The sequence below is a fragment of the Oreochromis niloticus genome, linkage group LG16, assembly GCF_001858045.2.
Source record: "Oreochromis niloticus isolate F11D_XX linkage group LG16, O_niloticus_UMD_NMBU, whole genome shotgun sequence".
Taxonomy (NCBI): domain Eukaryota; kingdom Metazoa; phylum Chordata; class Actinopteri; order Cichliformes; family Cichlidae; genus Oreochromis; species Oreochromis niloticus.
In genome coordinates, this window is record NC_031987.2 from 20,777,622 (window position 1) to 20,802,592 (window position 24,971).

At 41.6% G+C, this 24,971-nt stretch overlaps 2 protein-coding genes across 3 annotated transcripts; one reads left to right on the forward strand and one right to left on the reverse strand.

Annotated features, from left to right (window-relative positions):
* Window positions 1–202: 202 nt before the first annotated feature.
* Window positions 203–6,584, forward strand: nxpe3 (neurexophilin and PC-esterase domain family, member 3). 2 transcript variants are annotated; one of them, XM_005457828.4, is made up of 6 exons: window positions 203–1,617; window positions 2,339–2,498; window positions 3,736–4,508; window positions 4,944–5,011; window positions 5,099–5,320; window positions 5,403–6,584. In XM_005457828.4, exons 2-6 carry the CDS (start codon window positions 2,406–2,408, stop codon window positions 5,963–5,965), a joined length of 1,719 nt encoding a protein of 572 aa, XP_005457885.1. In that variant the 5' UTR covers window positions 203–1,617; window positions 2,339–2,405; the 3' UTR covers window positions 5,966–6,584. The 2 variants fall into 2 exon arrangements, with proteins under 2 accessions (XP_005457885.1, XP_005457884.1); XM_005457827.4 differs by having other exon boundaries at window positions 204–1,617; window positions 2,336–2,498.
* A 3,019-nt stretch (window positions 6,585–9,603) lies between these two features.
* Window positions 9,604–22,956, reverse strand: me3 (malic enzyme 3, NADP(+)-dependent, mitochondrial). The gene is made up of 15 exons (XM_003452960.5): window positions 22,475–22,956; window positions 21,917–22,139; window positions 19,108–19,241; window positions 17,197–17,346; window positions 16,868–16,943; window positions 16,616–16,777; window positions 16,339–16,442; window positions 16,154–16,263; window positions 15,309–15,406; window positions 13,268–13,381; window positions 13,078–13,183; window positions 12,327–12,469; window positions 11,255–11,428; window positions 11,018–11,116; window positions 9,604–10,615 (listed from the first exon to the last, which is right to left on the reverse strand). The coding sequence occupies exons 2-15, from the start codon at window positions 22,136–22,138 to the stop codon at window positions 10,454–10,456; spliced, it is 1,854 nt and encodes a 617-aa protein (XP_003453008.1). The 5' UTR covers window position 22,139; window positions 22,475–22,956; the 3' UTR covers window positions 9,604–10,453.
* Between the last annotated feature and the right edge of the window lie 2,015 nt (window positions 22,957–24,971).

A 24,971-nucleotide genomic window follows, 5' to 3' on the forward strand; every position in this document is an offset into this window, starting at 1 on the left:
TGCAGCCATCATTATGCTGGGACACGATCCATCTTACTTTGGTTTACAAGTCACAATTAGTAGAACACCGCAGCCTATAAATTTCTGAATGTCTGTGGCCTTTAAAAGTAATGAACTCGTAACAGATTTTACTTGAAAATAAGAGAGCATAAAGTCAGTTTTCCATTCTTTGAAAGGTGCTACCTTTTTGATCAATTTACTCAAATGTGCTATGTCGCCGGTATCTTCCTCTGTCACACCAACCCTATGCATGTCCTCCTTCACTACATCCATGAACATTCTCTGTGATCCTTGTCTTCTCTTCCTCCCTGGCAGCTCTGCATTCAGCATCCTTTGTCCAAATATTTCCACTCTCTCCTCTGCACGTCCAAATGCTCTCTTCCTTGCCTCTGCAATTTAACTTCTAGTTTTGTACACTGATCAAACATAATATTACGACCACCTGCCTAATATTGTGTTGGTCCCCCTTTTGTTGCCAAAATAGCCCTGACTCACTGAAGCATTGACTCCACCAGCCCCTGGCCGGTATGCTCGAGTATCCGGCACTGAAATGTTAGCAACAGATCCTTTAAGTCTTGTAAGATGCAAGGTTGAGTACCCTGATGAAAGAGGCCACAGCAAACAAGGTATATAGTTTCCATAAAAGGATGTGCATTGTCTGTTACCACACTTAGGTAGGTGATGTCAAAGTAACATGCACATGGATGTCAGGACCCAAGGTTTCCCAGCAGGACACGGCCCAAAACATCACACTGCCTCTGCAAGCTTGACGTGTTCCGAGGTAAGTGACACGCAGCCATCCACGATTCATCAGACCAGGCCGCCTTCTTCTATCACTCTGTGGTCCAGTTTTCACACTCACATCGTTTGAAATCCGTGGACTGACTGCTAATTACTTTGAAAGCTGGGTCACTGGGCAGGATGTCAGGACACATTGTGTGTAGCACAGTGAGAGAGTGAATGAAAATAAACAAAACATGAAACACAGAGACAACATCGAGGGAACATGAAGTAAATAACCCCAAGGAGGGCTGAACTGGAGGCTTCAAATGATACAACAGGGACAATGAAACATAATAAACAGAATCTAGAAACCAAGCCCACTTCTCAAAATCAAAACAACAATGATTTATGATTCAAAAGTCCAAAAAACACAAAACAGTGAGTCAAAGAATCAGAACCATGACACACAGGAAGTGCTGATTTTTTTTTCAGCGTCACAAAAACTACTTTTCTTTCTTCTCTTTTTATCACTGTTATTGTTGCTGTTACAAAGGAACAGCTGAAGTATACCGAGTGGCCACCTGGGGACGCAGTAGCACCCACTCGGTCACCCAATCCGCTGCACTTTTTTCCCACCCTCATCATGATGGTGTGCTGGTTTTTTGGGGGGCCAATCGTAAGGTGACCTGTTCGATTCCAGCCTGGTTCTCTGTGGGGTTACGCCAGAAAGCGCATCCGCTGTAACAGCTCAACCCACCGTGGACATACTATCCTCCTCCCCAATCGTGAGCGATGAGGAGTGGAAATCGCCTGATCTTAAAGCCCACATTGCTCTTCTGTTACCATCCTCTTCATCCTGCTTCAGGGATCGGACATGATGTTGCTCTGTAACGTGTAAGTACGGCGCGCACAAATGAGCAAACAAAAGATGATGTTCTGAATGTGCGGAAATCTGCGGCGTCTTTGTTGGCGTCGTCGCAGCGGTTCGTGTGACAAAAGCTGCTGAATAATAGGAATAATAAATCTGATAAACAGAAATTTCCATCTCTCACAAGATGGAGATGAGCTTCATCCTAACCCAAAATAAGAGCCGCTAATCATTACCGCAGACTGTTAACGCAGAGAGACAGGACGCCTTATCTGCTAGAAGTGCTCATGTCAGCGCAGAAATGTGGGTTGTGTATTTTTTTTTAAGGTTAAGCAATAACCTTGATGTGGACTAATTTACAGCTATTTATTGTTCTGTGAACAGATTAGCATCCATTTTTTAAAAATCTATGTTTATGTTAAAGAATAACAAAAGCAGTCCATGTTGGAAAAAGCTCTACTTTAGCCACAGTTTTAGAAATAGCGTTACATATATTAGGGTTTAAGATGACAAGAAATGCCTTGGCAGTGTAGGAAAACTGCATGTAACATGCCGTACGGCATGTGATGTGCAAACAGCTGTTCTACTGGATTGCATTAGCAATCATTACATTACAGATGTAATGCTTAAAAAAAAGTATGGATTTTCCAAAGTAATTTTATTCAGCCAACATTGCCTATATCTATATCTATATATATATATATATACACACACACACACATAAAATGTCCTTCTCGTTGACAGCAGGTTGGAATGACATTATGTCGTCCTGGTGACAGCAGAGTGTGATCATGGGATTTAGAAGAGGGTCACCATGTGCCATAATCTGTCCAAATATACCCCAATTTTCCTCTTCCTCACACTGTCTGGCATCATCTTCCTGCTGCGGAACATCCACACAGTAGAGGTGAGGAGAGAGCTTTAACTGATGCTTTTTCGTTTCATTTCTGACAGTTATGAAGAGTCTCAAAAGATTTTTGAGTTATTCACAGTGCAGGCAAATTTTTCATTGTTTTTATATTATTGCAGAAATCAGTTGAGAACTCCTAAAACGGAGTATATGGATAAAAATAGTGGACCGGGTATGTATTAAGGAGCTGCTAAGACATACCATAATGGTTGTGGGGCACAATTTTTGTGCTTGAGTCTGCAGAGTTCTGGTGACTTTTATGCGGGTCAGCACCCTTTGACCCTGCTTTGCAACTCTTTGGCCTGTCACTTTTTGTTTCTGTGATCTTTTTTGAAGCACAAGGGACCTCCCTGAGTTACTGAAGCAAACAGAGCTGCACTCTTAAAAGTTTGCATATGACCCCTTATAAGAAGCATTCAGGTCACCCTGAATGGGACTCCCACCCCAGGGTGGGATGATCTGTCACCAGCTAATTCTAGCAAGCTGTATACATAAACCACAGCTGGATTGCACAGACACACATTCCTGCTTATTAGTACCAAGAGTAATAAAATACCGGAATTTCAAGCACTTCTCATTGGAATTCGTGGACAAGTTGCAACATGCAGTAGGCCTTGTGTTTTTGCCAGAAGGCAGAACCAGTAGTACAAACTCAGCTGAGCAGTCAAATTTGTGGACTGTAACTAGTAGGGGTCAAATCTTTAACTTTAACAAAATCCATATGTGTGAACATTAAAAAAAAACCCCAAAGCAAAACACATGAATGCAATTGGTTTCTTTGCTGATGTTGGTCATTTTGCTCTGGGAGTCTGTGGGGATGGAGAAACTTAGGATTTTGGCACTAATGGCTTAATTTTTCATCTTGCTGCTTGGTTCATAGATTAAGAGGATTGAAGCATGGTTATTAGAAGGTGGCAAGTCAATTTAATGGCAGCAGAAGTTAAGATATTTTGTACTTTAGTCCTCTGTAAGGTGCTCCAATCATACCCGATCTTACCTTTCCCAAAATGTAATATTGAGTATGTGGAAACTATTTCCCTATGAGCAACCTTCAGCTCTGTTATTCTCAGTCCTGTCCGCATCAAACTGTTTTCACAGGCTGAGTAGGACTTCTTGTAACCAGTGATCTTTAATCTTGCATCTGTGCAGTTCCTCTTGAATTATTGCTGCAATATTCTACAACCCATAGTGTGATATCCTCTAAAATTCATTCAGTTACCCTTCTTCTTTTTAGAACTGGAACTGCCAAGCGATTTCATCCTTCTACCAGCTGCAGAGCAGGATCCATTCATCCCTCAGTGTGTCTGCTTTCTATCACAACCATACCTACTGTACCCATGTGGGCCAGAAACCCTCTCCCGAGGATGAACTTGAGGAACGGTACCTGTTGGAACTCATCAGCTGGCCCAGCCCTCCGCCTCACTCTGGACCAACCACCCTGAAGCAGACGAGTGACCCTGTCCACAGCCTGTTCACAATACTTCCCGCTAAAGAAGGAAGGGAGTGGCATGTGGGCGATCAGCTAGAGGTCCTCGTCCAGATGCACGACTTCCAGGGTCGTCCTAAACGCTACGGCGGGGATTTCCTTCTGGCCAGGCTGCACTCTCCGGAGCTCGGAGCGGCCGTGGTTGGGCAGGTGGTTGACCACAAGAATGGATTTTATTCTGCTCTGTTCCCACTCCTCTGGGTGGGCTCTGCACAGGCTGAAGTCATGTTGGTGCACTCCAGCGAGGCCGTCGCTGTGCTGCGACGACTCAGGGAGGAACGGGCCGATCGGGTCTTTTTTAAGAGCATGTTCCGTTTAGGCCTTTTATCAGAAACTACTGTGTGCAACCTGTGCTTGCCTCCCGACCATCAGCCTCTTTGCAACTACACAGACCTTCACACAGGCGAGCCCTGGTACTGCTACAAGCCCAAGGTGCTCAGCTGTGACACCAGAATCAACCATGCCAAGGGAGGCTACTTGAAAAACCTCATCACCAACAAGGAAGCACTGCTATTCAAAAGGTTTGTATGCTTTGTAGGATTTGGATGCTTATTTACTGTATCTACTGTTAAAGGATGAGTGTGGTGAGATTTTCTATTTGTCTTAATTCATAAAAAACCCACAAACATTGAGTGTCTGCAGTCAGAAACCAGTAGTATAGATTATTTTCTTCCCATCCTGCACACATTGTGTGTAAAGATGGGCAACACATTAGTGCTAGCTTTTTAAAAATAAGGCCTTAATATTGTGGAAATGCCCCCCCCCCCCCCCCCCCCGGTGACATCATTAGCAGCTAAAATCTTGCAGCAGATAGTTCTCTGGTATATCTCAGATAATGCGAAATACATGCAAATATGGCTAAAACAGCACTCAGTTGTTGTGACTAGACCAAGATATTAGTAGGAAATGTAACATTATTATGTAACATTCATTTTTTCCATCTTTTTCTGTCCTAGTGGTGTAAATCTCAAAGTTTACATACATGCTTCAGGACCTGATAAAATCAGCGTGCTGCCACAGAAAGGTACGGTACGCTGGGAGAGGAACATTTGTAGCTCCTGCTGTGATCTAAAAATGAATTTTGTCTTCAGCATTCTTTACTTTCTCTCAGATAAAGTGGAGGAAGAAAACAGCACAACTAAACCAGAACATATTCAGCTAGAAACATCTGGATATTACTACATGGACTCCTGGAGGCCATTAGATGGATTTACAATGCGTCAGTTCAACGAATCATCAGCAGTTGTACAGTGTTTGAAGAACAAGGTGATCAACATGTATGGAGACTCTACTGTGAGACAGTGGTTCGAGTATCTCATTGGTTTTGTACCAGGTGAGCGGTTTTGTCCTTTTATTTCATTGTTATAGACACTTACACTACCCACTGTAACTTTCATTTATTCCATCTCATCCAGAATTAAAGGAGTTCAACCTATACAATCCTAAAAAGGTTGGGCCGCTCATGGCGGTGGACAGCACACATAATATTCTCTTGAAGTACCGCTGCCACGGCCCTCCAATCCGCTTCACTACTGTGATGTCCAGCGAGTTGCGGTACATTTCGAATGAGCTTGACGGCCTCTCTGGGGGCCCCAACGTGGTTGTGGTCCTCAGCATCTGGTCCCACTTCAGCACCTTTCCTGTGGACATATACATACGGCGTCTTCGGCACATTCGACAGGCGCTGGTCAGACTTATAGACCGAGCGCCAGGGACGCTCATAGTGATCCGCTCAGCCAATCTTCAAGCCCTGGATCAAGAGGTGAGCCTTTACAACAGCGACTGGTACTCCCAGCAGCTCGATCAGGTGCTCAGGACCATGTTCAAGGGGCTGAACGTTCTGGTGGTGGATGCCTGGCAAATGACTTTAGCTCACCATTTACCTCATGCCCTCCATCCTCCTCCACCTATCGTCAAGCAAATGATAGACATGCTTTTATCTTATGTTTGCCCCGAGAGGAAAAAAAGCCAGAAATAGAAGTACAGTGATGATAGCAGATATATTGTTAAATGTGATGTGTGAATCCATCCGTCAGTTTCAAACACATTTTGGTTTGGCTTCTTAAGAACTCATATATTTTTCTAAAACTGCAAACTCTTCAAATACTGAAGATTTACTTTCCTGCTATTTTTTTTTTTATTCCTACAAAACATTTTTTACTCTGATTTCCAAAGACTTTGGCACAATGATTGTTACTTCTCATCTTTTGGTATTACCAAAGTTTTATTCATGTGCATTATTTTAATGTATAGAGCGGTTCAAAGAATTATTGAACACATCATCAATTTTCTAAGTAAATGTGTTTCTAAAGGTGCTCACCAGATGTTGGTCAACAACCAATCCAGTCCGCACATGCAAAGAAATCAAACCGTAGATTTAGATTTGAAATTAAGTTATGTGCAAAAATCAGAAATGATAACTGGGGTCATTGGCTTGCTGAAACGTGCACCCTCGTTTCATCTTCATCATCCTGGTAGGTGGCAGCAGTGTTTTATTAGGAGTTCCTCGCCACATGTTCGCATTCATCCTTCCTTCGGTTATATGAAGCGTGCCAGTGCCGTATGCTGAAATAAACCCCCACACCATTATGTTCCCACCTCCGAACTCACTGTTGGAATGGTGTTTTAGGGGTGATATGCAGCGCCATTTGACCTCCAAACATGGTGTGTGTATTCTGGCATCCAAAGAGTTCAATTTTGGTCTCACCTGACCAGAGACTATATTCTCATTATTACACATAACTATTAATGGACATCTGTTGAGAATTTCAAATAGGATCTTTGGAAATATATTTACTTAGGAAACATTAAACACACATATACACATAACATGAACGTCTGCCTAATATTGTGTTTGCTTTTGCTACTACAGCCCTCAGCCTTTAAGATATGTATTCAGTTAGACACCAGTGGAAGGTTTGCTGTGGCATCTTGCACCAGGAAGTTAGCAGCAGATCCTTTAAGTTTTCTAAGTTTTGACGTGGGGCTTCCACGAATCAGACGTGTTTGTACAGCACATTTCCATCCCACAGATGTTTGATTGGGTTGAGATCTGGCAAACTTTGAATGTCAAGTCAACACCTCAAACCATTCCTGAACAGTATTTGCTCTCTGGCAGGGTACATTATCCTACTGAAAGAGGCCACAGCCATCAGGGAATACAGTTTCCATGAAAGGGTATACTTGTTCTGCAACAATACTTAGGTAGGTGGTATTTGTCAAAGTAACATCCAACATGGATGACAGGATCCTTGGTTTCCAAGAAGGACATTGCCCAAAGCATCACACTGCCTCCACCAGCTTGCCTTCTTCCCATAATGCATCTTGGTGCCAGGTGTTCCCCAGGTAAGCGACGCACATAAAGAAAACCTGCTCACTGGTGTTGCTTTTAGTGGTGATCAGGGGTCAGCATGGACCGCCTGGCTGTTCTGTGGCTGTGCAGCCTCATACGCAACAAACTGTGATGCATTGTGCATTCTGACTTTTTAGTCAGAAGCACTATTAACATTTTCAGTAACCTGAGCTACAGCAGCTTGTCTATTGGATCAGACCAAACAGGCCAGTCTTCACTCCCCACATCCATCGGTGGGCCTTTGCAGCCCATGACCCTGTCGCTGGTTCACCACCTCCTTCTGTGGATCACTTTTAAGAGATACTGGCAACTGCCGACCATGAACATCCCACAAGAGCTGCAGTTTCGGAGATGCTCTGACCAGTCAGCTAGCCATCACAATTTGGCGCTCATCAAACTGATCAGTCCTTAAAATTGGCCCTTTTTCCTCCTTCTAACACGTCAACTTTGAGGACAAAATGTTCACCTGCTTCCTAACATATATTCCACCCACTAACAGACGATGATGAGATAATTAGGGCTGTTTACTTCACCTGTCATCGGTCATAATCTTATGCCGGATCTTATGTGTGCATGTATAAGATCATGTATGCTCATCATGTGTATTTGTCAAAATCTAGGGACCTAGAAGGGGAACCGTTTATTAGGCTCATATTTAAAATCCAAAACACAGTGCAGTAACTTAATGGCTCCAAAACAAGAAAACAGAAAACCATATTCAGGTGTCTGAATATAAAGAAACTGATTAGCCCTCTATGTGTCTGTGTGTCTACATATGCAAACTCCGGTTTCCTTTTCTTCCTTGTCTGGGTGTCGCTACGCTCCTGCTTTCCTGCCACTGTGTTGTGCTTCTGTTTTGGATTTTGCCATTTCACCGAATACCAAACTGGTTTTTAGTTTATTCTTGTATCTGTGAGTCCTGCATTTGGGTCTTCTTTCTGCTACCAGCAACAGTACAGGTACAAAAACAATTCAATAAGCTCTAAAGGCCTTGACACATACATGGATACTTTATTAAAATAAATAACACAAAACAGGAAGCAGGAAGGTGTAATACTGAATATGTTTGAGATGTTATGCCTGACAGGTTTGTTCACCTATCACATGGATATGATAATTCTGGGCTTTTAATGATTTGTTTCACAAGTTTAATTTCAATTTCTTTATTCCACACAGGCTCAAAACCCTTAGCAGGGGTGGAGGTTGTAGCTTGGGAAGGCCGAGTTTATTGTTAGCCTGCTTTTATCCTTTCTAAAGCTGGTTGTAATGTGTCTTTTGGGATCATCAAATTTTAAGTCTATGTATATATATATATATATATATATATATATATATATATATATATATATATATATATATATATATTATTTTTTTTTTTTTATTATTTTTTTTTTAATGTGTGTTTTACAAACCAAGTGAGCACAATTTTTTATCAGGAATTATGCATTTGGTACACACAGTATGATCGCTGTAGAGGCACATGTTACTTAAAAGACAAAACCTGCCTGAGGAATACTGGTTGAAATGGTTGAAGTAAAATGGAAGGCCTGCCTGGCTCGGCTGCAGGGGAGGAGTGGTGCAGTGAGCTCAATGGGGCGGTGCTGGGGAGGCCAGAGAGAACACAGCTGGTGGCGTTTGGTCTGATAACAGTTTCTTCCCCTTTTTAGTGAGATGGGAGAGGAGTGGGGGAGAGTTTAGAACAGTTGAGACCGGAACTGACCAAACTGAACTGTTACAATAAGCAAAGCCAGAAATAAACATGACATCTCGCTATATCGAACTCTGTGTGTGTGAGAAGTGCATTTCACAGCCTGATTTTGTATAATCTTGTAGTATTTTGTGTTTCTCCCCCTTTCTTTTTTGTTTTGTTTTGTTTGTTTTCTCACAGTTGTTCTGTTATTAAATTGTACGGTTGTACTCCTTGTATGAAATTACAACCAATAAAACATAAATGATAAAAAAAAAGACAAAACCTGCACATAACACACTCATTAAACCTTTGACTGTCACCGCAGACTGTTTTCACTTTTATTTGGTGCCTTCTAGACTCTTAAAACTTACCCACATAACAGGTCATTAGTTTGAAAGAGACAGCCTGGAGAACCAGTGCTCAAAACCACTTTAAAACTGACAATGAAGTCTGGCTGCTTGGAAGCAAAATATAAAGATAAGGTTTGCATAAGACTTTTGCACAGTGCTGTATATGGTTGTAAGCTATGTAATCTGTTTGGAGGGGAAAAAAAAGAGTCCAGGATGCACTCATATCTTATTGATACTTTTATTTAAAAAGCTTCATGTTCCCTTTGAAAACTTCAAGCATATCTCTCAGTGCTAAAGCGTGCACAGCATCACGTTCTCTAGGAGTAAAATAAGATACAGCTGACAAATTTGGTAAAAACACATCAGGCAGAGCTCTTTACAAAACAAACAAAGGAAAGCACAGCACTGTGAACAAGAACGAGGATAACTCTCAATCTATCGATGCTTCCTCCAAACATAAAAAAGAAGAAAGTAGTGCCTGCTTACAGAAATCACTTGCTTTATAAAGAAACGGAGGTTGATAATGGAGTGTTTTATGCCCTGTGTGCAGCCTAACATATGTGCACACAGAGACGGAGTGGAAAAATCTGGGACGAGCCAGATGTGTCTTCTATAACAGTTTGAACTTGGAATATGAAAACACGGATATCCTGAGTTCACACAGTAAGAGGCACAGAGAGTCTTCAAAATAAGTCCTCTGTTCCTTCATGTCAAGACAAGAAAAACATGTTGTGATACACTGTGAAATCAGATTGCAGCAGGAGTGTGGTTTATGCAGTGATAATGATATCTGATATGCTTTTGTGCGTATTTAAAATGGTTTTTATGGAAAACTAAAAGTAGAGAGCTAAAAGAGGATAAAATGACTTGAAATAACAACACTCAGAAAACCGAGATAATCTTCTTATGTAGTATTTGGTTGGCTTTACTCTGGGGCAGCTGTTTAGTCACATAAATAAAAGAAAAGAGAGACAAAAAAACTAAAAGGCAAAATTTCAGAAGAGAGGCAATTTTTACGTGCCGCTACGGCAGCATGTTTAGTTTAGAGAGAGAACGAGACGCCAGTCACCCCAATCACACGTCCTGGACCTTCATGGCCTCCTCTGGCCATTCGTATGTGTCCAGAGTGAAGGAGTCGTAATCGGAACTGTAGGTCTGAGACAGCACAAACGCCTCCTTGTCTTTAGGCTCCGGGTACACTGAAGCAGTGTTGTTTCTGTATGCGTAGTTGACGATCTGGGACAGGAAGAAACAAAAAGAAAAATGGGGATTCTGGACACTTACAAGGGGCAGCTGTGGCCTATTCCCAACTCCCTGAGACACTGAGGCTGACACTTTGAGGCTGAACCGTTTCTCTTTTACTGTACCCGAGCAATCGATTCTGGGTAGAAAAGAACTAGGTCAGAGAAATGAAGATTAACATATATTTAAATTCCATGAATTTGATTACTGTTCAAATGTAAATATCACAATATACATCTTATGGCATATCCCTACTTAAGAATTCAAAACTTTATGGAAAAACCTCTTACAAGCCCAGTGAAGTCACCCACCAGAGGGCAGCAACCCACACTTAGTACTGCATATGATTGAGGTTATGTTTCAATAACAGAAGTACCAGCTGACCAGCTTTCCTACCTTCACTGCGATCTTGAAGGACACCTCTCTAATACTGTTGAGAGGAGGATAAAGCCTTCCCTCAGCCAGGTGCTCCTCTGTGACCATGTTGGCGATCGCCTGAGAGAAACAGACAAGAACAAAGAGAGAGACCCATCACTGCGCTGAAAGTAAAAATAAAAGCCTCTAAAAATGTAGTTTTTCAAATAAAATCCTCATATAAATATGCGATGTACACACAGTAATGGTGGAACGTACCTCTGCGGTGGTGAGGAAAACGTCATCGGATATGTGGCGGACTCCGCAGGCTATAACGCCCAAAGCGACTCCAGGGAAGACGTAGGCGTTGTTACCCTGCCCGGGGTAGAAGGTGCGTCCATCTGCCAGCGTCACCTTATCAAAGGGACTTCCACTAGCAAAGATGCCCCGGCCCTTGTTAAAGAGAGGGGAAGGAGCGAGTTCACTTCATTAATGATAAAAATGATGATGGAAAAGGTAAACCATGCAAGAACGTGGTGCTGTGATGCTGTGAATGCTTCATGATTTCATGGTGTTGGAAAGGCAAATTCATTTACAGTCCAATTCCAAAAATGTTAGGACGCTGTGTAAAATATAAGTAACAACAGAAGTGTCATAAAGCCTTGTTTTAATCACAGCAGAACGCAGAAAACGCATCAGATGTTTAAACTGAGAAAATGAACCATTTTATTAAAAAATATCTCCTTTTGACTTTGAACACATCTCAGAAAGGGTGGAATGGGAGGACCAACAGTAAAGCAGTACTAAAAAGAAACAGAAACTTGCAGCTAATGTGGTTCACTGGCAACAGCTCAGTAGCAAGATTTGGTTTAAAAACAACTTCTGCAAAGTAAACATTTGGCAACATGAGGTTTCATCTACAAATTGTGGAACATTTTCAGGATAATGTTATTTAATGTCAAATCGTAAAGACTTTTAATAGCTCGATGTCTACACAAAACAAAAAGCATGACGAATCCTTTATCAGACAAGAATGGGTCAGCATTCCTCCTGTCTGACAGCTGGTCTTCTCAGTTCCCAGATGTTTACAGAGTGTTGTTAAAAGAAGAAATGATGCCACACAGTGGCAAACATAACTCCTGCCCCAACTTTTCTGAGACGTGCTGCTCCCATCAAACTAAAAAGGACCTTATTTTTTTCTTAAAATTGTACATTTTTTCAGTTGAAACATTTGCTGTGATTTCTCCGCTCTATTGTGAATAAAACGTTTATGAGTTTATTTTAAACAGCATCCAAACTTTGTTGGAATTGGGGTTGTAATTTTGGGGGGGTGAGTTGAGTTGAGCGTTACCTCCGTGAGCTTGTAGCACTGCTCTGCTGTGCACTCGGCCTTGCTGGTAGGATTACTCAGAGCAAAGATGATTGGCCTCTCGTTGAAAGACGCCATGTCTTTAATAATCTTCTCTGTAAAGGCTCCTCCAATTGCAGCGACGCCTTTTCCAAAACGAGAACACACCAGGTTCACCACAACAACGGCACTAACACAATGTTGTATCAGTGCTGTCATTTAAAGGACTCTGATCCTGGTTTAGTGAAATCGGTTTAAAATTAAAGCCTTAGTTTTTAGTTTCTAAGTTAGGATCCATTTCTTTTAGTAGTTATCTTACTTAAGTTAAGTTAAATGAATTAATTAAAAAAATCATAATTTGAACGTTGAAACAACGCTGTCTTGTCATCAAAATGGCTCTACAGTTCTGGCAGTTCATCAAACATGCAGTGCTTGGAATTTAAACCAATAAACATCGAAAATACTGTTGAATTTGATAAATTGGGTTAAATGAAAAGAGAGATAATTAGTTGATTTGTAGCAAATGACTAAGGTGTTACTCTAACAAACAAAGCTGGACACAAGAAATTCACCTTTAATAGCTTTCTGTGTTTTCCTGTACCTGGTTGGGAATTAGTGTAAATGGTTAAATATAAAAGGTTAAAAAATAGTTTTATGTATGACACTGTGGATGTTTTTAGCCTTTAAAGTAATACAAAGCTGAAAAAAATCCCAGGATTTATCCAGTGCATGCACTTCGCTGAAGTAAACTCACCTATAATGGCAGTGGGTTTGATGGTGCTCACCACCTCCTCTAGTGTTTTAATTTGTGCGTGCTCATGAGCAAACTCCTCCTTCTCGTGGTTTAGGTGGCTTCTTCCCTGTATTTGTTTATAAAGATCTCGTTTCACGACTCCACATCCAGCTGTTTTTTGCTTTAGGAAACACATGAGGAAATATTTTACCTTCACAATGAGGCCCTTTGAGTCCACCATCCAGATCTTCTTGACAGCTTCTTCTTTACTCAATCCTTCCTTGGCCATGGCCATTATAAGCAGATGAGCAATACCCAAAGCAGCCTGGTGGGGAGAAATAAACAGTTAGAAAAATTCTCCATCTGCATTATAGTCCCCACTTTCAGATGCAAACCTAATCTCAATAAATATTTAGGCTACGGTGGTACAAAGGCAATTAGTGAATTGTAAATAGAATGGCAGCACCACATTACAAAAAATTGGGATTGGGGGTAATGCTAGAAAGTAATGCTAAACAAATTGAGTTAATTTGTAATAGGAGAGGGTATTTAAAAAAAAACACCAATAAAAAAATTACACAGAGGAAGAGTCTATCAGATTTAAAGATGGAGATAGCTGGACCAGTCTGTGAAAGACTTGTTAATGAAATAATCAAATGAAGGAAATTTTTATTCATTGAGTTCTATTGACATAGAACCAAATCATAACAATAGTCACCTTTAGACTGTAAAGTAAAGGCCCTTCAATATTAGAGAGAAAAAACCCCTTTTAACAGGAAGAAACCGGTGGCAGTACCAGGCTTAGGGAAAAGGAGCCTTTTGCCTCGACTGGTTGGTGGTGATGGGAAAGAGAAACAGGAGAGCCCAGAGAGATGAGGGTGAGGCATAACCACGGCAAGAGAAGAGCCAAATTTTAATGACATCCAGAGGTGGTGTATAAACATCTGAGGCGATGTTTGAAAGAGATGAGTGGAGAAAATTCACTCATTGGAAGCCACCCAGCATCTTAGGACTTCTTCTGAGTCACCTATTCCAGCCCTATGACTATATTTACAGCATTACGGCCGAGTTACGACAGCCTTTTACAACTGAGAGGTAAAAAGTAACGGGTATTAAGCCTAATATTAAAAGTCAAAATGGTGTCTCCTAAATCCAAACTGGCAGCTGATGTTCTCCAGGTTATCACTCCAGGAACCACAAAATTCAACAAATTTTCAACAAAGAATTTGTGGATTTCATGATGCATCCATTCATTTTATTCTGCTTCTCCAAGATCAGCTGATTTTATGATTTATTTGATCAAAAGCAAGAGATAATTCTCTCTGCGAGAGACAACACTGAATCTTAAATGGTTGTGATCTTTAAAGCAAATCCCATTTATTATTATTTATTTGCTAATAAACAATTTGCCAGTCTATTTTTATTAACAACAACCAATGCAAAATTAAAAAAGTAAAGAAAAGACATAAGAAGCAGCTATCAGCCGTCAGAGTTGTCGGGCGGAACATGAACGATGAATAAAAAACTACAAATAAAAATGTTAGGAAAATCTTTTTATGTTTTGTGTTCCTGAAAAGAAAAGTTGCTTGGTATATTAGAATATTGGATTTATAAAAACCACCAAATATGTGATTTAGGGCCCAGCATTACAAACAGACGCTGTGCTGCAGTGTAAATAACACCCTTAAAACAACGTTCCCTGGTGGTCGGGCTCGTTCAAGACGGAATGAGGTCAAGTGGAAAACTGTCCCGTGAGCCCAAAAATCCAAAGCTGAAATTTTTCTAGAAAGATATGGATGCTGTATTCTCTGAGCTCAAGAGAATACTGGTTCGTCAGTTCGCACACATTTGGAAAACTGGGACGCTACAGAGGTGCATTAGTGGACATGTCATGTAAATGTCCACATCTGTGCACCATTAATGGCAGACTGCATATACAGTAATGGAGAAACATGTGCTGCCACATTGTGTACGCATTTCACTTCTCAAAGAAAAATGCTGCTTTCTCATTTTTTTAATGTAGTGCTGGCATCAAATTAAAAATCTAGTGTATAGCATGTTCTCTTCTTCAAAATACAGTAAAATCTGGTATTTTATCTTTCAAACGTTTTTTTTTTTTTTTTGTATAGAGTAAATGAAGAGAAACGGGAGAGCCAATTTGACAGAAGGCGCTGCTTTCCTATCTCTCGGGGATTAAGGACGGTTATTTTTGCTCCAAACAGCATAAAATCCTAGAGAGCAAATCCTCTTACCTCGCCTGCCCCTTGGAAGACAAAAGTGTGGTCTGACAATTTGTTCTTGGTGATCTTTAAAGCTGCTAAGATCCCCGCAACAGCTACAGAAGCAGTGCCTGCAGGAAAAACAAAACACTCGTGATTGCTGTCTGAAGTCTCTCTCATGATCTCTTACAGTGAAACACTGTACAAACAAAAACAAACAAAAAAGGATTCATATGAAAGTGGTTGAAAATCAGTGAAAAAGCAGTTAAGTGAAACTTTGTAACTATTGAAAGAAGAAAATTAAAGAGGCAACACTATCAGCACTGACACTGACTTTTTTAAATTAAAATTTCCATGTGTGGTTTTCTTCAGCTAGTATGACCAGTTACTTTAATTACAAAGCATTAGTTTGACTTTTATTTGTATGATCTGCTTCACTGTACTAAACAGCCAGAAAGTAGCTGATCTTGGACTTGAAGCAGCAGCTATTTGATTTCCTCTAAGTAACCTGATGCGTTACAGTCACGAAGATTTTCTGATTTCTTTTTTATTGCAGAACTAAAATGATGATCATCACTGGGGAACAGTTGGTGCTTTATGACTTTGGCTAGTGAGGGCAAATATAACCGCCTGTTTAGTGTAAGCTGCTCTATTTTCACAACTTTGTTTCATTTTTAGTTTTGAGTCATTACAGAATCTTGATCTGAGTTTGCTATGTTTTCATTTGCCGTCTGAAGCATTGTATTTCTGAAACAGGAATCCTGCAAAATGAGGAAGATTTCAGAGATATGTTACCCCACTGAAACCATCGACATATTGTAGTGTATATTATAAAAGGTCAGAAACTCCTGGCTGTAACGCGATGAGTAATAAAGCACCTTGGATGTCGTCGTTGAAGGTACAGTATCGATTCCTGTACTTGTTGAGGATGCGAAATGCGTTGCTGTTGGCGAAATCCTCAAACTGTATGAGGCAGTTCATCCCGTACCTGTGGAGGAACAGCGTGGTTAGTCTGACATCAGCACTGCCTCCTCATCCTTCATTCGCCTGTGCTTTCACTCACTTATCTGTCACTGCCTGCATGAACTCGTCGATCAGTTCATCGTACTCCTTTCCTCTGATTCTCTTGTGCTTCAACCCGATGTACAGAGGGTCATTGAGCAATGCCTGAACAGAAAGATGTTTAACAGGTCAGCAATTTAATCAAAGAGTTAAACCGTGCATGCATGCATAGGCATCTGTACACTATTGCGAGATCTTTGATATTATATCACTTGAACCAGGTTTTATGAGCTGCTATGCCAGCTCATAAAACCTGATTGCTCTGAGGTCATGCTCACCTGGTTGTCTGTGCCAACATCCAGTAGCACAGGGAGACACTGCTGTGGCCGAACCCCACCGCAGGCTGTGTAAAGCGCCAGCTTCCCTACAGGAATGCCCATCCCATAGCTGCCCAGGTCCCCAAGGCCGAGGATACGCTCCCCATCAGTCACTACGATGGCCTGTGGATGAAGCAGACACTTTCACTAACGTGTCTGAGACATTATGTTCTCAGAAATCAGCAGCCACCAGATTAAGTGCGTGCCGTTTACCTTTATGTCTTCTTCTGGCCAGGAGTTGAGCATCGTGGCAATGTGGCCTCGGTCATGGATGGTGATAAAGAGTCCTCTGTAAATGAGTCAAGTGATGATACAAGTAGTTAGATCTGTTTTCTAACAGACACTGATGCCGATACACATCCACACCAAAAGCGGCACAAAATGAGGCCAAAACAAGCACGAGAACAAGGAAAAAAATCATTTAAGCCCATGCACACTGTAGGGCTCAAATCTTAACGATTTATTTTAATTAAAGCAAATATCTAACCCAGCACTAGCAAGGTGTACCTAATGAAGTGGCTGATGAGTGGAATGAAGCTTACCTTGGTCTCCTGAAGGCGAGTCCATATTGCTGGCAAGCCAAGCCGACAGTGGGAGTGTAGACGATTGGCATGAACTCCTCGATGTCAGAGGTCAGCAAACGGTAGAACAACTTCTCATTTCTGTCCTGTAGTGTCATCAACAGGATGTACCTGAGACAGAGAGAACCATTACGATGTGTTTCAGAAACGCAGTAGGCCATTTCTGATCTAAATATTTCTGTATAACTATAATCTGTCTAGTAAAAAAATCCCCAGAACCCCTTTTATTTTATTTTTTGGATATTTAACCATTATTTGGCTTAACGCAGTGAGATGCTGGTCGTTTGATTCAGTGAACCACTTTGTTCAAGACTGAAATCTGGACAAAATTTTGGGAACTGAGGAAAACTTCTCCCGTGGTTTTGTGCCATTCTTGTTTCATGTAAGATTTCAGTTGCTCAAAGGTTTGTGGCTGTTTTAGACTGCAGGCAGGTCAGTTAACACTCTGACTCTACTACAGGGCCATGCTGTCACACTGCTCTCTTTGAAAAAGGCATCAACTGGAGGGCCGCATATTGCTCCAAAATGTGAATGTTTAGTGCTCAGTATTAATGACGCTGACCTTCTCCTTTTTAGTTTTTTAGTTAGTAAACAACAATGACCGTGATAATGAAATCCTACAAATAGTTTCCAGATTTGCTTTCAAACTGTCCACAGCTGCCCACTCATTCTGTTGCAGAGAGCACCCCTGTCTTTACTTATGTCTCTGCTTCTCTGGTTTCCGTGTTTTCATTTTCATCATGTTATTGGCTCTGCCCATAAGATCTCCCACCAGTAGTGGTGCAACGGATCACAGTTGATCCGTAATCCGAACCGATCCCACTCCACGGTTTGGGACGCACGTGATCCGAAGATTCGAAAAAGAAGGATAAAAGTATGTGTATGGTGCGCGTGGTCAGTCTGTCAAGCGATAGTTATGGCCAGCGCTAGCGGTCCAAGTGGAGGAGCAGAGGAGTTTGCGGCATTTAAGCAGCCCTTTGCTGCCCAGTCCGACCGGGCTAAAGCTATTACAAAAGTTACTGGGGTGTTTAGCTGCAGACGGGAGGCCATATTCCCTTGTGCAAAACAAGGGGTTTAAACTATGATGAACGTGCTTGAGCCCCGCTATGATATCCCGTTGCGCGTCCACTTCACTGAACTGTCCCAGGCATCTTTTGTTGCCCAACTACAAATGGGTGGACCTCCAGGTCAACGGAAAGCTACGTGACCGTGACCGCTCATTATATCACAGCGGAGTGGTAGATACAAAGCCCTGTACTGCCCTATACTGCACCTTAATTTGTTTTTATACATACATACATATATATATATATATATATATATATATATATATATATATATACATATATATGTATATATAATAATGAGTCTTGAGTTGAATGTTTTTAATAGGCAAAAAAATACTTAATTAAGTTAATAAGTAAATGTTAAAATTTTGTCTTTTTTTCTGTTTTTTTGATCCGAAAATTGATCCGATCCGTGACTTAAAACCGTGATCCGATCCGAACCGTGAGATTTTTGATCCGTTGCACCACTACCCACCAGGTCTTTGTATTTCAGCATTCCACAACTTTCCCAGTCTTTTGCTACCTCTTTATCCACTTTTTTGAAAAGCACGCCTTTGACTTCGTATTACTGTATTTTTGCACCATTATGGCTTAAATATTTTAACCAAAGTGTTATAATGACTTGGAAAGAGTCACATATGTTGTGTGAAACAACCACAAGTCTGGATACTGCTTTGCAAGCATTTAGCGGGAGCCCTGATAAGCAGCATGTTCATTGGGACAACCTCACTGAACTTCTGCAGCTGTCGTGTGGTTTCCACCTTGAACAGCACCAGCTTTATTGTTAATGAGTCTGTTCTCTCACTTGTCTAGAGGATTAGTGCGTGTTTCGTAGCTCTTCATGACGCGCAGGACTTGGACATCCTGGGACAGGAAGCAGGGGGGTAGCAGGCCGTGGATACCCAGTTGTAAGCGCTCCTCCAGGGTGAATGCCATTCCCTGTAGGGTGGAAGAAGGCCGATTATGCAACGCTAAACTAAGTAACAAATCCAGTCAATCCAGACCACAGTGACTCATCCTTTAGGCATCACAATGTGAGCTTCATTATGAGTTAGTATATACAAGCACGGTGGTCTTTTTCATGTTTTTTCTATATGTAAACCGGCTGCCATCTTTGTATTGAAAACAAATGCAGAGCAAAAAGAACATGTAGTAAACAACAAAAGAATGAGACTGAGGTTTTTTTCTGGTCAGCAGACTTGTACCCTTCTGCCTTCCGGTTACAGTTACTGTTGCTGCTCTCCACCCTCCACACTGGCATTCTTCCCACAAAGAGTGCTCATAGGTGGGGGCGTGGGGTTTAATCTATTTATTCTGCCCAATAGTAAAGGGAGCCTGAACCCACTCCCCTGTCAGCTCGACTTCTCTTTCCTCGTCGTCCCCTCCTTTGATTCTTCCTCTAGTGAAAACACTGACCTACATGGGGGGAAAAAACTGGCCTTTCTAGGCTCAGCTTGTTTTTCTGTGGGTCTTCATGAGCCCATGTCCTGCAAATTATTCATGCTGGCAGAGTGGAGGGTGAAATATGATGGTGCTATTTACTCCTAGAGTTATTACACAAGCTGCACGCTTTGCATTTTAACTGCGAGTTTCACGCCATGTGACACCACCGTGCATGACAATGGGTTCTGCAGCCTAGGGCGGGTCGTTAAATGGAAACAATGATTCATTAGTACATTAAACAACAAAAAAGATTAGCATTGAACAGAAAGAAGGAAGGACAACTGCATGGAAAACATTTTAATGTATTCCTGGAAGCAGAGGTGACTGAGGAGAAAGTCTCAGATTAACAAAGATGTGCAAAAGCTATCAGAGCGAGCAGGTAAAGAGGCGCTAAAGTAAACCCATTAAGGTGACACTCCTCACCAGGAGTTATAATTAACCCACATTACACACAGCGTGTTAACACACAGAGAAGAAAGTGAAGCTGAAAATGTGGGCGTGTGTGTGTGAGCTGTAAAGTGCTATTAGCTTAACCTTTAATCAGACCTTATCATTGGTAAAAGATTAAAACCTGTAATATAATTTTACAGCAGAATACAGCAAAGGGTACAATGAGATTCACCTGAACTGATTTAGTTAAATGGGTTTTTTTTTTTACTTGGGTGAGGGACTGATTTGGACTGTAACACTGTGTGATCAGAGCTCATCTGGTTTCTATGGAAACACTGAGTGCAGACTGCATACTGTCATCTGTGCTGGAAAGGATTGTTTGACAGGAAGTTTCAAACACAAAGATTTCACTTGGTAGTTTGAAAAGTTGTTTTTTTTTTTTTATCAAAGCGGGGCTTCACTTCCTGATTGCTTGCACTTAACTGACCTATGAATCAGCACGTAGCTGCTGACTCGACACCAGCGCTGGTGGAAGGAAACATGACTGACCTGATATCAAGCAAAATCTGGTGTTTTTGCAGTGCTAACAAGGCACAAAAAAATATACTATCTGTGAATTCACTTTTTGACAATGATGACAGTCTATGTATTTATTACAATCCACAGAGACAGAGGCAGAGTACGACAGATGTTACAGGAATCTGTAGAGAGACCATTCACAGCTATGTCAGTCTACTATGTTGTATAAAAAGGAAGTGCTGTGGCATTCATATTTGACTTACGAGCAGTTTATAATGTGATATTTTTATTGTACTCTCTGTTTATGTTCCCCCACCATCATACATGGTAAGCGGGACATCATGTGGCCTGTAGACACGGCTGTGTGAGCCAGGCTGGGTGTAAGAAATATGGTTCCTTGCAGTAGTTTGACATCGAAGAGGTTAAAAAAGTATATTAATGTCCATTGTTATGGCCTTAAAATGATGCGCTTGCTACTGCCTTGGTGCCTTTTGTGATGCTTTTTTTTTTTTTTTTTAAATGTATTGCTCATAAATGTCAAATCTTTGGAGATTTTACCATTTCACCTTATGTTACACACCCCAAAGAAATACATTTACATTACGATTAGGCTTCGATTATGAAGCCACTATCAGCTCTGGCATGTGGCCTCTGTGTTTGTTTGTGTGTAATAAAAACACTGCATTGCTCATAAACGTCAAACCTTTTGAGATTTTACTGTTTTACCTTATATTACACACCCAAAAGAAATACATTTACATTACGATTAGGCTTTGTTAGGAAAGCAACTATCAACTCTAGCATGTGGCCTCTGTGTTTGTTTGTGTGTAATAAAAACACTGCGCTGCTCATAAATGTCAAATCTTTGGAAATGTTACCGTTTCACCTTATATTACACACCCAAAAGAAATACATTTACATTGCGATTAGGATTTGATTATGAAGTCACTATCAGCTCTGGCCTCTGTGTGTGTGTGTGTGTGTGTGTGTGTAATAAACACACACACATTATTCGTTAGCAGTGTTACATCTACAGAAGCAACTAAAATCATTAAAAGCCACACAACAGACAAATCACATCCACATGGACCTAAAGTAGAAGTGACTGATCTATAATAATAACAGGCATAATCTGCAGTGGAAAACTGATTTTATACGTGTCATTACCTGATATTAAACATATGCACGAAGCATTGTAAGATGTGCTGCTTGCCTCACTCTAGATTCGGGGAAGCTGTAATTCGGGACAGGCATGTGCTCACCTTGTTGAGGTGGGGGTTTCTGGTGATGTCGTAGCCCCTCTTCTTAGTATTCACGCTGGGCTTGCGGCTCGTCCCGGAGTGGCAGACCCGCACAGCCTGGAAAGAGGCCCTGTCGGCCGACAGGACCCCTGCAGCCGGGGCACCTGATAGGACCCTCATCATCCCGCCTGTGGCCGTGCGCCTGCACAGGGACAGTGCGGCTCTTCCTGGGAGAGAGTTCATGCTGCCAGAGGGTAGCAAAGACACAGAAGACATGCTGTGAATAACACGGTTCAGCTGATCCTGCACTGCAAGAGAGTCTGACCCGGGTCACCAACTAAGATAAACAACAGGTGCTCCGGTCTCAGCAGACCTCACACATACAGTGATAGCACTGAAATGACTCAGTGATGAAGACTAAAGCCGCTGCGATGGGCATGTTTTTACAGAAACCTTGCTCCGTGGAGCTAGCTGCTGTTAGCTTCACGGCAGTTATTGTTTTTCTTTACCGGCGGAATGCTGTCAAGCTGCTAATGCTAGCTAGCATGTGGCTAATACTTCGTTAGCCGCTGCCCTCACCTGGAATCTACGAGAAGCTGCTGTCCACCTGACTTCTGTCTTCACAGGCAGACGCTGTGTCTTCTCTGGCCGGGTACTCCGGTTGGTATGTTTTTTACTGGACGCTGGGGGTGGTGGTGAGGGGAGGAAGGAGGATCGACAGCTAACAGCTGATCCAGACTCACTTCCCTCCTTCAGTCAGCCTCTCCAATCAGCTTGCAGCCTAATCCCCTCTCCCCCCTCACAGCCTCCATCCTCCATCCTCACGGCCTCCATCTTCAGCATCTGCACATAGAAATTACACTTCAAGCTCGGTGGATTGGATTACCAAGGAGAACCGCAGTCTGTTTTTAATAGTAAAAGATGCATGCGCATAAAGTGAATGTTTGCACTTGATCATCCTGACTGTTCTATATGCAAGTACATTGAAAGTCACTGTAGGCTTACAGTGACTGAAAAAAACAAAAATTAGTTCACTGGCACAAACGGGCATTTCAAAAGCCGGTGACTGTATAAATACATATATATGTTTTCAACAGTTACTGGTCATGACACCGAACGAAAATAAAACATAAAAGATAAAACCATCTGTGGCCACGGGTCATATTAAAACGTGCTGGCTCCCTCTGCTGCAAACCGACAGTATCTACAAATCTAGGGCACTTGGAAAAGACTTCATGTAGTGAACCACATGCACGAAGAGCCACTCAGGCTTTACCTGATTGGTGATACCCTGGAGCACTGTTGCCTACAAGTCCATGATACACATCACAGTATAAATGGAATATTCAGACTGCCTTAGTTTAAGCAAAGTTTACCTGGAAGCTGCCAAACCAGTGAAAGGATCTACCACCATTTTTTGGCTGCTGCTGTTAGTAAACCCTACAAGCAGCTCATCTGCCTCCATCCAGCCCTTGACAGATGAGGGAAGGTTTATTTTGATTGGTATATTACCACTTTTGCCTTCAGAACTGCCTTAAATCTTTGCGACATAGAGTCAAAAAGGTGCTGGAAATATTCCTCAGAGATTTTAGTTTAGAGAGAGAGAGAGACTAGTTTAGTCTTCAACAAGTGAAATAAATGCAAATTCAATTGGGTTAAGATCAGATGATTGACTTGGCCATTCAAGAATATTCCATAAATATTTAATAAACTCCTGGGTTGCTTTGGCTGTATGTTTTGGGTCATTGTCTATCTGTATCATGAGACGGTGTCCAATCAACCAACCCTGGAAAGTAAAATTGGAAAAAAGTTTGGGAGGAGGCCCCGGGGCAAACCCAGGACACACTGGAGAGCTTATAACTCTCGGCTGGCCTGGGAACGCCTTGGTGTTCCCCCAGAGAAACTGGAGTAGGTGGCTGGGGAGAGGGAGGTCTGGGATTCTCTGCTTGGGCTGCTGCCCCCGTGACCCGGCCCCGGATAAGTGGAAGAAAATGGATGGATGGATGGAAGTTTGAATTCATATTTATGGTTCCTACTACCTCAAACCCCAGTATCTTCAGTTATATTTGGTTAAACAATTACAAGGACAGAGAACTGAAAGCCACTTCTTTCTGTCATATTTTCAGCAAACCTGCCTATGCATGCCCACAGTGGCCAGGTGTGGATGGTTTTTATGTGCAGGGCAAAGCTAAGTTGTCCCTCGCAGACCACAAATGGTTGTGTCCACACAGAGCCCAGGGGTTTGCGTGGCTTTGAAGCCATAGGTTATCTGTGGGCTCAAGTCGATGTAGGCTAGGCCATGTTTTCCTAGATTTATTATGTCAAGATTAAAATGTTGTATTTATGTTAAGATCAACATAAAATACACAATAACATAATAATAACAGCAGCCAGATGCCTCTGGAGTATGTTTACATTGTTGTAATATGAAAGATCTGAGAGCTTCTTCCACCCCAGGCTTCAGTTTTGATTGAAAACAGTTGAGAAATAGATTTGAATGGGTGATAGGAAAGGAGGGAGGATAGAAGAATAGTCTGCTCATTCACCTTGACATAAACAGATCAAAATGTTCAGTTTGACTCAGTAACAGCTCAACAGCTTCCAAACCAAAATGAACAATCTTGGACTCTATGGACAGGAGACACCTGGAACAGTTAGGGAGATATCCCCATCACCAGACTGGTGATTTTAAACAGCTTTCAGCTTATTAGAACTATTTATTACAGAGTAAATAAGACTGATTCTAAAAATCAACCATATTTGAGCCGACATACATTCTGCAGGACAGCAGCTTGATTTTGACCTATTTCACCATGGCAACCTTCAAAAAAATGACAAAAGGGGTTTCAGTGATGAACACATCAGTCCATAAACATGGACCTGTAGGGCGGAAACTGTTTAATGTATGGCTCAGTCAAACTCAATGTACATTGAATGTACAGTAAAAGTATTTGGACCAATGAATGTACTACTAAGCCTTTATTTTTTTAACCAGCTGCTTATACTTTGGCGGAAAAAGTGACTCATATACAATAATGGATGCACAGCTGATGGCAAATCTTATGATATCTGTCAT

Coding starts and splice junctions, on each gene's coding strand:
- nxpe3 (XM_005457828.4), top strand. CDS start 2,406: ATGTGCCATAATCTGTCCAAATATACCCCAATTTTCCTCTTCCTCACA. Junction 5,012..5,098: donor CAGCGTGCTGCCACAGAAAG/GTACGGTACGCT, acceptor ACTTTCTCTCAG/ATAAAGTGGAGGAAGAAAAC. Junction 5,321..5,402: donor TCTCATTGGTTTTGTACCAG/GTGAGCGGTTTT, acceptor CATCTCATCCAG/AATTAAAGGAGTTCAACCTA.
- me3 (XM_003452960.5), bottom strand. CDS start 22,138: ATGAACTCTCTCCCAGGAAGAGCCGCACTGTCCCTGTGCAGGCGCACG. Junction 16,778..16,867: donor GGCCAGAAGAAGACATAAAG/GTAAACGGCACG, acceptor CTTCATCCACAG/GCCATCGTAGTGACTGATGG. Junction 13,382..15,308: donor TCTTCCAAGGGGCAGGCGAG/GTAAGAGGATTT, acceptor TCTCCCCACCAG/GCTGCTTTGGGTATTGCTCA.